The sequence below is a fragment of the Ipomoea nil genome, unplaced genomic scaffold, assembly GCF_001879475.1.
Source record: "Ipomoea nil cultivar Tokyo-kokei standard unplaced genomic scaffold, Asagao_1.1 scaffold1421, whole genome shotgun sequence".
Taxonomy (NCBI): Eukaryota; Viridiplantae; Streptophyta; class Magnoliopsida; order Solanales; family Convolvulaceae; genus Ipomoea; species Ipomoea nil.
Window position 1 is genome coordinate 4,383,685 of NW_017617849.1, and position 12,446 is coordinate 4,396,130.

Here is a 12,446-nt window from a genome sequence, read left to right on the forward strand (position 1 = left end):
TCGCCTGGGAAGAAGAAAAGAGACGTGAAATGACCAGAATACCTTTATTATTTTAATAATTAGAATTTTTCGACGAAATTTGGCCGGCAATTTGACCGGAGTGATCAAAATGGACAAAAATTACATAGTTAAAGTACTAAATTGACACTTTTAAAAGTCATGGACTGAAATTAACAAGACCCCTATAGCCATATGACCAAAATTCAAATTTCCTCTTTTCTATTATTATGATTGGTTTAGTTTCTATGCTATTTCCTATAGCTAATGATTAGCTATTGTTGTAATTGTATGACTTGTTTCATAATCCCAATCTCTAATAAAAAGAGAATTCACACATCCATACTCACAATTATTTACATGACATTCCGTTCCACACCACACCTTTCATCTATTCATTGCCATTGATGCCCCAGGCATAACAATCCCAAAATAAATTATGAGATTTTACTTTGTTAATTGTCGTATAAGGCATACTTCGAATCTTATAAATAAATTTTTAAAAATGGAGATATAAAATTTTAACTTTGTTGGCACTCAAGTAGTTTATGTGTCAAAAATTAGAGCATCCACATCAATGGATATTATGGAGATAATGTCAGATGAATTATCTTGGGTGAGGATAATAACAAATGTGGGGTGGGGTTATTTGTGAAAATAATTATTCTGCAAATTCAAGCATAATGTCAGAAAAAAAGAAAAAAGAAAAAAAAAAGAAAGAATACTGGTTGTGCGCGTTTGCGCACAGCCATTGTCTACACGGGTGCGTGCAATGCACGCGCCCGTGTAGCGCGTCAGGCGCGCTGACAGCGCGCCTGACGCGACAGGTTTTTATTATTATTTTTTTTCAATTTTTGTTTTGTTATTTTTTTTTTCTCTCCCCTCCCACCTTCTCTTTCCTAATCACTCTTACATTATCTCTCAAATCTCCCCAACTAATGTGGATGCTCTATGTTGATAACATGGTTATTTATTTATTTTTTTTTTCTGATGTAAGAGCATCCACACTTGTGCATATTATGGGGAGATTTCAGAATTAATTCTTCTCAATGGGGATAATAACCAATGTGGAGTTGAGTTATTTGTAGAAATAATCATCCTGCAAATATGGGGAGAATGGCAGAAAAAGAAGAAAAAAAAAAAAAGAAAAGAAAAAGTGGCTGCTGTGCGCGTTTCGCGCACAGCAGCCCGCCCACATGGGCGCGTCAGGCGCGCCTGACAGTTCGTTTTTTTAATTTTTTTTTTGTTTGTTTTTTTATTTTGGTTTTTTTATTTTTTTCCTCCTTTCCCCACATTCTCTCTCCTAATCACTCTTACATTATCCCCGTATTCTTCCCAACTAATGTGGATGCTCTAAGGGCACATACAGATACGTTTGGCATGACATTTGGACGTAGTCCATAATTTGTTAGAAAATGTTCATAAATAATAATACCAAAAATATATGTAACATTTATGCAACTCAGAGTAGGTCAAAAATTAATTGTTTTTTTTTCCTTTGACCTTTTATTAGAGATAATTAAATAATTTATGATGGTTAATGGATATAACAGTATAAAGTACGTAAGGGTCCGTTTGGAAACCCGAAAAATGACTTCTGAAAAATATTTTATGAGTTTTCAGTGTTTGTATGCACAGGAAAATTCAATCAACGGAAAACATTTTCTGTTGATTGTGGAAAATGACTTCCGCCAAAATTTGGGGGAAGTCTTTTCCGCCAAAATGTTCAAACATACAATTCTACTCATTTTTTCAAAAAATAAATTAAATACACAGTTTTTTAAAATGCAACTAAATACGAGAAAGGAAAATATTTTTAAAAAATAACTTATTTTCTAGAAGACATTTTCCAAGAGTCATTTTCCTTGCTTTTCAAACGAAACCTAAATTTAACTCTTACAAATTTTATGTGCTCCAATAGGCCACATAGAAGGGTTTTAGGGTTTATGGAGGGACATTATAAAGGGGGTTAAAGCCGAACAGTGGTCTTGAGTTGCAGGTTGTTGGCACTGAGGGTTGTGGGCGAGTTCTGGGAAACCATATTGTAGTACAATGTTACTGCTTTCTCAATGTATTAATTCAAGTTCTGAATTATGCTGCTTATATTTCCATGGGTATTTGTTGATTTGCTTGGATTTTTATATCTTTGAAAGAAAGGGTTCTGAGAACAGATAGTTTTGAATGTGTATTGATTTTTTCGTTGTTATATGATGACCTAAAACGATACTTTCAGTGAGTATGCAAAATCAGTCTTTTTTATGATTCGGGTGAATTTAAGTCTATGGTTGCAGGCTTGTTCTCGCCAAAAAGGAGGCACCTTTTTGTTAGAGCTCTTCATTTGGGTAAGCAATTCGCACACCCAAATACAGAGGATGTTCTGTTTCGATCAATCTGTGTGAATTTGAGGGAAAATAAATGGAAATTTATGGACCAAATATGCTCTGGGCTCACAGGGTCCGTGCTTTCTCGGGTTTTCAACGAGTTCCGGAGCTCTCCCCAAGTAATGTTGGAGTTCTACAAGAGGATTGGTGGAGCAAAAAGTGTCTTGAATTCGCTTGAAAGTTGTTGTGTTGTGATTCATGTGATGGTGTGCTGTAGGCATTTTGATGATGCTTTGTGGTTGATGAAAGAGTTGATGATAAGGAAGGGGATTTCACCTTTGGAGTTTTTGGGAGGGCTTATTGATAGTTATGATGTAGGTTGCCGGAGTAATGCTGTATTTGACACATTGGTTAGGGCTTGTACTCAAATTAGGCTGACAGATGGTGGTTATGAGGTTATAAAGAAGTTGAGAATGGAGGGTCATATGGTTTCGGTTCATGCACTGAATAATTTTTTGAATCATCTGTTAAAGTTAGATGAGGTTGGTCGCTTTTGGCTGGTGTATAGGGAAATGGTTTCTTGTGGCTATATGGAGAATGTGTATACTTATAATATTGTTATTTATGCCCTTTGTAAAGAATGTAAATTGTTTGAGGCAATTTCTGTGTTTTACCGGATGGTGAAGAGTGGAATAGTGCCAAATGTTGTCTGCTTCAATATGCTTATAGATGGAGCTTGTAGAATCGGTGAACTTGATTTAGCATTCAAGCTTGTTAGAAACATCGGAATTATGTCAGGAGGCTGGGTATTCCCTAATTCAATTACCTATAATTCTCTCATCAATGGGTGTTGCAAGTTGGGAAGTTTAAGGATTGCAGAAAAATTTCTTGCTGAAATGATTGAGATGGGTTTTGAGCCAAATGTAAGGACCTATGCAACCTTAGTTGATGGGTACTCAAAAAATGGTAAATTGGAGGAGGCATTTATGATGTGTCATAATATGATTAGTATGGGTTTATTGCCAAATTCAGTAATATATAATACATTAATTCACCAGCTATACATGGAAGGAGATGTGAATGGGGCTTCCGGTTTATTGTCTGACATGATCAAGAGAAATATTCTTCCTGACAACTTCACCTACTCGATTCTTGCCAAAGGGCTCTGTAAAAATGGTCAAATGAGAGAAATTCTCAAGTATTATAAACAGATTGTGGAAAACAACCTTGCAGAAGATGCTTGTTCTCACAACATTCTTATTGATTATCTGTGTAGAAGTGAAAACACGCATGGGGCACAACAAATATTCTGCAGTATGTTTGTTCGGGGGTTAATTCCAGACCTGGTCACTTATGGTACGATGATCAATGGATTCTGCCAGGTAGGCAACGTCGAAAGTGCTGTTGAGGTTTATGATGACATGATAAACACGAAGAAGAATCCCAACTTAGTGATTTATAACACTATAGTCGATGGATTATGCAAAGCCGCCTCTGTGGATGCAGCTAAAGGTTTGGTCGATGCACTGAAAGGGACTTCTGTATATGATGTCATAACCTTTAATACATTGCTGAATGGGTATTGTATAAACGGTGAAATTGAAAAGGCGCTGCATTTGTTCTGCAGTATGAGAAAAGGAGGTTTATCTATCAACACGGTTACTTACAATATTCTGATCAATATGATGTGTAGATATGGATTGATTCAGCACGCCAAAGAACTGATAAGTGTAATGATCACACGGGGTATAAGTCCCGATGCTGTCACATACACAACACTACTCACAAGCGCGAGCAAGATAAGCAATGCTGACGAAGTTTTACAGCTGCACGACTACATGGTGCTGCAAGGAACAATTCCAGATAGCGACACTTACAAAGCTGTCATTAGTCCACTTGTTGAAGCCAATGGTTCGGGTTTGTTTGAACTTTAGTTGTAGGGAAAACAAGAGTTACAATGAATTCCAGAGATTAAGAGAGTGGCTTCTAAGCTTTGTATATGTACTTGCCAATTGTGCATAAATTTGATAATTTCATAGTTTCTCTTGATGGTCTTGCATTAAGATGTTCTTTTTGTGTTTGCTGCTATCGGGTGACGTAGAGGGTGACGTAGAGATTTGAACCCATGACTCTGGCTCTAATATCAAATTGAAGCATGTGCTTCATCTCAACTAAAAGCTTAAGCTGATAGTTGGATTGCACATTAATGGTTATATGCTCAACATTAAGTTTCTTGTGATGAGAATCTAAAACTTTTTGCTTGCCATAAAAGAATCAACCTGGACTCATTCATTTGATGAAGACTGCATACATGGTATAACTATAAAGTAATTACAGCCTGCTTTTCCACCGGTAAAGATTTCAAACAAAAGAATATGGCCAGATATATTGCACCATGGCAGAAAATTTCACCTAAATGAAACATTTAAGATGATCATCACCTATGGGAACACAAATTTATCAAGTGGTCCTGTGAAGACAGTGCACCATGAACTCTTGCAAGCCTACATGAGTGTTCTGCAATCAGCTGATATGTGGAAGACCTCTCCCAAGGAACAATCCCGAATTCATCGTTATACTCTTCCATGCCTTCGACGAGGAACTGCCAGAAAAAGGATCCCGCGCCAGCCTTGTTTCGTCTTGCAGACTTGTACATGATGTCGAGGATAACCTTGAAGAATTGGTCCCGTTGGGATGGTTCAAAATCCCTGTTCTCAGTTGACAATCCGAATTCGGTGAACATGACAGGTTTCTTCAGTTCCTTTTCCCCATCTTCAATGTGAGAAAGTGTCCATTTGGTCACAAATGCCAATTTGTCCTCAAAACTTTGATTATGAAACCTGGCATCAGAGCCAACATTCTTTATCAACACAACAGGAAATGAGAAAGTGGCAATACAAGTTCAACTAAATAGCCATGGGAAAACAAGAAACTATCTACTACGTCACTTTCAATCTCTTTTTGTTAACAACCATATGGAGTAACATTTTTCTCGGTTTCTCACATTCATTTCACTTACATAGAGAACCAAGTCAACAATATATTGAAGGGGTCTGAATCTTTTAAAATTCGCAACTTTCTAACAAAAGAAATTTATGAAGTGAAAGTCAAAGAAAGGCTCACCAATGGTCAGGGTATACATGGACAGAGGCAAAATCCACAGTTGAGAGCTTAGTATTGCGAATGAAATCTGTTCCAAGACCAGCAGCCCAAAACTCTGGATTGACTTTCATCTTTGTGGGACTTTTTGGACCATAAAATCCTTCAAGGCCAATAGTAACCAGATGATTCCTGTCAATCAACTTTACAAAAGTTGACATTTCTTCAATCCAATCCTGCAATTCTACGGAATACAATTAATTCATATCTGGGCGAATAGTTATCTGCTCAGATTGCACAGACAAAAAAATACAGCCTGAAACATTCTTAAGTCTACATGGAGTTGCACTTCGTTTCTTTTTTCCAAGTTCCAACTCAGAATAGAAAAGTTGGAGCAATTTAGCATTGCAATGTGGATAAATAGTTCAAAACTTACTTGGAGGGTGTCGCCTGAAGGATCTGTTTGGCACCGAGGTTCATTAATCAATTCCCATGCAAAGATAGTAGGATCATCCCTGTACTCGACACCAGTGATTGTGTTCTTCCTTGTTAGTACCGTCTGCAAAAGAATAAGGGAAAAAAAGAATTAAAGCACCTTAAGCTAATGAGTTTCTAGTCTAAACTATAAGGGAGATATAAGGATAAAAATCTATGGTTATGCACATCCAGCACACACAACGCAATGGATGGCATCAAAATGGGAAAAAACAATGCCATAAAAACAAGATTTTATGCACACCAATAGGCAGCCTAAGCAATAAAACCAATTTAATCAAGGTGAAAGGTCATTAGTAACCAGTAAAACAAAAACAATATGAAGTAACTACAAAGTAAAAGTTCATGATATAGATTAAACACCTTTTAATCTACAGGGGTTTAATGGATTTTATGTAAACCTCATTAAATGCTGCCTAACATACAATTTAGGAAGGTAGGATTGGTATACTTAAGAACAATTGAGGCAATTGCGCAAAAGGATTACCTTAACATAGTTTTTGAAATAATAGCGGATGGTGGGATCATAGAAGAATGAATCATTAGAAGAGCTTAAACCAACACCCTCTTCCCATGCCCACTTCACATATTGAGTCTTCCCACCATACGCTTGCAAGTTATTAACCAAGCAAAGTATCAGCCTAATTCCAGATTGTCGGGCTTCAGCAAGTACATGATCTAAGGCCTGTCATACAGCATTTAGCAGTACGTGAAACTTGAACCAGAGAGGGAGAAAAATAATGGAAGATACTTGTATATGACAAGGTAAAATTGACTAATCAGAAAAGTTTTGGAAGCCATAGCCAAAAGCTTTGGAGACAGAATACTTGAAAGTACCCATAAGCTAGAGCTGCAAACTGGCTAAGAACTCCAAGAAGCAATTCAATGGACAGATAAAAACATTAAATAATCTTTAAATCAAAAATAGTAATCATAACTACTAAAAGTGAAATAGATATAATAGGATATCATGACTATTGAAAAGCAAAAGCTCTTACTATAAACACTCTTTCATCAAATCTCCCAGGGGAAAGCTGTAATGCATTATGTGCACCATCATTGAAGGCCCAAGTTCTACATACAGTGAGACCCATCTTAGCCCCAGCTTGCAGCATGGCTCTAATTCTTGGTCTTCTGCTCCCATCCACAGCATGGTCCATCAACCAATAAGAGTTCCACCCATTCACATAGAAGGCTTGACCATCCACAAAAAACTGAGTCCCATTCCTCTCCACAAAATTTAATTTTGTTTCTTTCTGGACATCTACCCATAGGTCCCCAAAACACAGGTAAATAAATGTCACCAAAGATGCAAACCCAATGGTGGGGTAAAACAGGCCATTTCGTTTTCCCATTCTGCTAATAGGAGATTTCACCATCAAGTGACCACGATGAGAAAGACGAACAGTGCCTGTAATAAAATGGTAACAAATGCTTCAACCCAAAGAAATTAATGAATGTAGAACACCAAGATGGAGCCTTTTTGTACCTGGGATCTTTCTGGGTTCCCAATATTTAGGATTCAGGATAATCAGATCCCACCTCTGCAATAACTTCAAAGTGGTCCAAGAATCATCAATGAGGCTCCAAAAACTAGATGCCCACATCAAACAGCATAATGGCGTTTGTGAACTTTGGTGAAGGGAGAGGAGGATGGGTGGGTGTTTTTTTTTTTTTGTTTTTGGTAGCTTCCTGTGAATCCCTGTGATGGTATAACACAAAGAGATGGGCGAAAACGAAAGCAGGAGAGACCAGATGGGAAAAAGATTCACAGAAAGCAAGAAAGCTCAGCTAAATGTTCCCCATTAAAAAAGAAACTGTCATAATCAGGTGAAATCTTACAAATGTAGAAGGTTAGATTTTTGTGGTGTGGTAGATTTCATTTTTGACCCTAATAAATTTTTTTTATATATTAGGTATCATAACTTAGGTTAGTCCAATCTTATGCTCCTAAAGAATCTGCATAATAACTATTGGATAAGATAAATTGTGAGTCACTCTGTAATTATTATTGCATAATAAATAATAATTTTTATTATTTGGTATGAGACATAATCACAACTTATTTTTACCATACCTGGTAGCCATTTGATATTCCATTATTAATAATCTGACTATTATTATTATTATTATTATTATTATTATTATTATGTGAAGAAGCATCAAGTTAACATCAATCAATCAATCTTGCGGGTTTCATGGCCATCCTTGAAATTATATGCATAGAACTCAAAAACAAAAACAAAAAAAGAAAAACAAAAAAAGCACAATCTTGTCCTAGGTATACAGTGCAGCAGTTACCCATAATTCCATAAAGCACCAGAGTTTAATTTTGTGTGGTTTACCGACACTTATCAGTACAGTCGACATTGTACAACTCAATAGCCGACACAATGGTTTTTTTTTTTTTTTTTTAAATAAATAAAAAAAATAAAAATCTGAGATGCATTATTCAGAAACCCTTCCAAAAAAAATACTCCGTAGTAGTAGTAGGAGAAAGACTATTTCTAGTCTTCTGAAATTCAATTTCCCAAGCTTCATGTGTATAATTTAATTTAAAATTAATTTTTTATTCACATATTATTCATTTGAAGTATAAATATTCAAAACTCATTTTTTCAATTAAAATAATTAGAATCCTCAGCTCAAAACAAAACTGCATAGTAACCATTCACATGCCATTTTGTTGCTTTTGCTAATTTTTCAACAAGCCACATGATTACAATGTAGTCCAAAAGAAACAATGATTAATGTCTTTCCAGATTTAATGCATTCATCGTGTATATATATATATATATATATATATATATATATATATATATATATATATATATATATATGTACGTACTCAATATTCCAGCTTCCAGTAATGGAATATAATTATTGTTGCAGATTCTTCCTTCCCTTCTTTCTCAATCTTCGTTTTACCTAACTATATATCTGCAAAATAAAGACTACAGTACAGCAAAACAAAAACAGACAAACTTGCCCTAAAAACGGTGGTGAAATGGGTAGAGCACGATTCTCTTCAGGAGCAAATTCAAAAAATTATGTGAGTGTAGGTGTAGTTTAAATAACTTTAGAAATGTTAATGACAAAATATTAAACAACTATAATATGGTTCAAATACAAAATATATTATAAATTATAATACAATGTTTATGATATGATAGACTATATGATAGTTACGTTAGGGACAGAGTCAAAATTATGGTGAAATTTTAAAACACTTTGAATTGTTATAAAAATATTTATGACAAAATATAAAACATAATCAATTAGATAAAATAGTTTGAATAGAAAAAACATTATATTCATAAATATTTTAATTTTAATTTTCTTTTAGTTATATCAACTTAAAAATTTTCTAAATTAATTCGAATACGATGAAGTATAATATTTTTTTTGAATGCTCGATGAAGTATAATATAAACGTGTAGACTACATTAATTATATGATTCACAAAAAAAGTACGTACCTTAATTAATACCTTTGGATGTGTATGTAGCTTAACACTTTGGATGTGTGTTAATTATTGGAAGGGAAAAAATCATTGTTTTAGTCCCACAATTATTTTGCAATTAATAATTTAGTCTTTAATTTTTAATTTGATTGAATTGATATTCCAATTGTTTTGAATTTCGTCAATTAAATCTCCTAGCAACTGTTTTGGTAACTAATAATTAACTGGTAGAATAATAGCTAGGGAATTTAATTGATGAAACTTTAAAGAATTAAAGGGTCAATTTGATCAAATTAAAAATTAGTAGCTAAATTGACAATTATAAAATAATTGGATGACTAAAACAATAATTTTCCATTATCGGAAATAGAATGGACCCCATATATTCTATTATTACATGCCATTATTAACAACAATTATTTTGTTGTGAACCAACAAATTCTATTATTATTAGGTAGATTTAAAAGGTAAGAAATTAAATATATCTTTTTCTTCCTAATTCAGCAGTTTAAGGAAATTAAAGAAATTAAAAATATGTTTTTCTAATTCAACAATTTGAAAAATTAGTAAACAAACTACTAATGCAACTAGGAGACGAAGTCAAATTATACGTCACAATTCAAACTGAATTTAAATTAATTTTTAAATGATTGAAATGCCTAATACTTATCGGTACATAACGACTATTCTAAATGACATTTCAACTCGTGATGTATGAGATACAAATTATTATATTGAATCAACCATGGTTAGCGGTAGCATCAATCAAATTATAAATTGATCATAGTCAATTTAGTCAAACTGTTAACTTGATAATAACAATTTTTCAAGTTTGATTCACAATGAAGTGCACACATTCATATAGTAGTTACAAGTTTCCCCACATATATATATATATATATATATATATATATATATATATATATATATATATATATATATATATATATATGATATCCCCAATTCTTTCTTCTTTTGAATTTCATAGATGCAGAGAATGTTGGAAAGCCTGTGGTTTTGACCCAAATCCATTATATGAAGTATGATAGATTTCATCAAGATTTTGACCCAATAACGCTTCGCCAGTACACATTACGGGCCTTTTAATTTGCTTTCTGGATACTATACTTGCTTCTCAATCCATCTACTTCATCTCATATTCTCATCTCACACCCAATAATATTTATATCCAATACCACATCTTTAATATATTATTATAAATTTATTATATTTTAAATTATTTTCATTTTTAAGGTACTACAATTCATTTTATATTATAGATCAAAATGAACATATAGTACATCAAAAATGATACACCGTATTTATTAGATGCATTGATTCAAGATATAACAATTGCACCCTTCCCTAATCATACCCAAATTGCCCTACTCTAATTTCTTTTAATTTTTGTCAACCAAATCATATTGTTTGAATTCATTTTTTTTTTCAATTTTATGTAATTATTATGACCACTCAATATTGTGTTTGACCGTTCCAACAGCATAGTATACACACGCAGTTGATTAAATAAAACAAGTTACATAATATATGATAAAACTTATAAGTTAATGCGTTTGTTGAACATCTAATTACAAATATTTTTTAATTTGATGAGTAGTATAAACTACAAAGTAATTTCAAAATGATAAATAAAAATTGGGAATCTCTGGAATAAAAATATAATAAATATTATTATTTATTGATGCTTGGAGTTAAAGTATTATTATGTCACTACCAAAATTAGTTATCCTGCAACTTCCGGAAAGAGACATTGTCCGCGAATGTTTTCACTTTTCACCGTATTCAATTTTAGCAACTTAGATAAATAAACAGAAAAAAATATATAACCTAAGAAACAATTTAAGCAGCATCATATATTAAAATCAGATATCGTACATACAAAATTAGTTACTGTTATCCAAAATTGGGGAAAAAAACACTAAACAAAATATTCTAGGAAAATTCAAGTTTTTAGTAATTACATATCCATGGGGGTAAAATTGACAAAATTTCTAACCAGCCCCATAAACTTAGGGAATTTTCACATTGAGCCGCCGAATTGGATTGGTGAGAGTCAATAATCAGTGGCGCCGTCGTCCCTGTTCCGCCGGAGAAGAGCGAAGTAGCCGAGAACGGCGCAGAGGGCGGCGACGACGTTGCCCTCCTTAATCAAGACCTTAAACACGAATCCAGAGATTTCAGCAGTGAGCTTCTTGGCCTCCATAACCAGAGCTCTCCGGGGCTTCCCGCAGAAAGTGAGCAAGACCAATACTGTGATCCAAGTGACGAGGGTGGCCGGAACGGCGACGGCGAGCGCGGCGACCATGGAGAGAAGGCCGAACGCTACCCCTAAGAGAACGGAGGCGTAAAGGGCCGGCCAGCCGGAAGATGTGGCGGAGGAGGTGGATTCGTACCAGGAGAGGACGGATTTGAGAAAGTTCCAGGAAATGGAAAGGAGAAGGGTGTAGACGAAGATAAAGAGGAAAGCCCATGTCCTTCTCTTGCTCATCACTCTTAGAAGAATCATGGAAGAATTATAGGGTGGAGGTGGAGTTTGAGGTTCTTCATTGGTTTCCGCCATGGATCTTTGTTTGGTCTACAGCAGGATACAGAGATGGTGGGTTTTGTGATGAATTGATTTTTGGGTTTGGGGTTTGAACTTTGAACAGAAAGATGGATGGAAAATTTAACATTTTGTCTTTAATTGGTACGGAGTAATTGGTAAACAGTGCGGAGTTATTGAGGACAACTTTGGGCCCCACGCACTAGCTAACGTTGCCACGTTGTCAATGAATGAGTAGTCGTTTTTATTTTCATTTTTAAATTTCTTAAAATATACCATGTGTTGAATATGATTGCCAAGAACTAGGCATGGTTAACCAAATGACTAAATTTATCGTTAGGGTATGTTTGACATACCTAGCTGAAAAGTTATAAGTTATGAGCTGAAAATTGAAGAGTTTTTATAATTGAAAGTATTTGGTAAAATTAACTTTTTGATAAGCTAATAAATGTAAAAAGACAAAAGGGACATCTTCATAAAATTTAAATTAATTTGTTTACAGATTAAA

At 34.3% G+C, this 12,446-nt stretch overlaps 3 protein-coding genes across 6 annotated transcripts; 1 reads left to right on the forward strand and 2 right to left on the reverse strand.

Annotated features, from left to right (window-relative positions):
* Positions 1–1,962: 1,962 nt before the first annotated feature.
* On the forward strand, positions 1,963–4,365 carry LOC109187333 (pentatricopeptide repeat-containing protein At1g11710, mitochondrial). Its single transcript, XM_019337520.1, has one exon. The coding sequence runs from the start codon at positions 2,279–2,281 to the stop codon at positions 4,250–4,252; it is 1,974 nt and encodes a 657-aa protein (XP_019193065.1). The 5' UTR covers positions 1,963–2,278; the 3' UTR covers positions 4,253–4,365.
* A 223-nt stretch (positions 4,366–4,588) lies between these two features.
* LOC109187266 (mannan endo-1,4-beta-mannosidase 2-like) lies at positions 4,589–7,763 on the reverse strand. 4 transcript variants are annotated; one of them, XM_019337436.1, is made up of 6 exons: positions 7,402–7,763; positions 6,911–7,323; positions 6,400–6,597; positions 5,854–5,976; positions 5,442–5,653; positions 4,589–5,158 (listed from the first exon to the last, which is right to left on the reverse strand). In XM_019337436.1, the coding sequence occupies exons 1-6, from the start codon at positions 7,517–7,519 to the stop codon at positions 4,756–4,758; spliced, it is 1,467 nt and encodes a 488-aa protein (XP_019192981.1). In that variant the 5' UTR covers positions 7,520–7,763; the 3' UTR covers positions 4,589–4,755. The 4 variants fall into 4 exon arrangements, with proteins under 4 accessions (XP_019192981.1, XP_019192982.1, XP_019192983.1 ...); XM_019337437.1 differs by having other exon boundaries at positions 6,911–7,327; positions 7,402–7,473; XM_019337438.1 differs by having other exon boundaries at positions 6,911–7,271; positions 7,402–7,469.
* Positions 7,764–11,219: 3,456 nt separating this feature from the next.
* LOC109187289 lies at positions 11,220–12,062 on the reverse strand. The gene has a single exon (XM_019337461.1). It carries the CDS (start codon positions 11,954–11,956, stop codon positions 11,450–11,452), a length of 507 nt encoding a protein of 168 aa, XP_019193006.1. The 5' UTR covers positions 11,957–12,062; the 3' UTR covers positions 11,220–11,449.
* Between the last annotated feature and the right edge of the window lie 384 nt (positions 12,063–12,446).

Bases quoted from the DNA above. Each gene is read 5' to 3' on its own strand.
- LOC109187266 (XM_019337436.1), bottom strand. From the start codon at position 7,519: ATGTGGGCATCTAGTTTTTGGAGCCTCATTGATGATTCTTGGACCACT. The intron at 7,324-7,401 runs GTACAAAAAGGC...ATTTTATTACAG, and splicing joins GGAACCCAGAAAGATCCCAG to GCACTGTTCGTCTTTCTCAT. The intron at 5,159-5,441 runs GTGAGCCTTTCT...CTCTGATGCCAG, and splicing joins CATGTATACCCTGACCATTG to GTTTCATAATCAAAGTTTTG.
- LOC109187289 (XM_019337461.1), bottom strand. From the start codon at position 11,956: ATGGCGGAAACCAATGAAGAACCTCAAACTCCACCTCCACCCTATAAT.
- LOC109187333 (XM_019337520.1), top strand. From the start codon at position 2,279: ATGGTTGCAGGCTTGTTCTCGCCAAAAAGGAGGCACCTTTTTGTTAGA.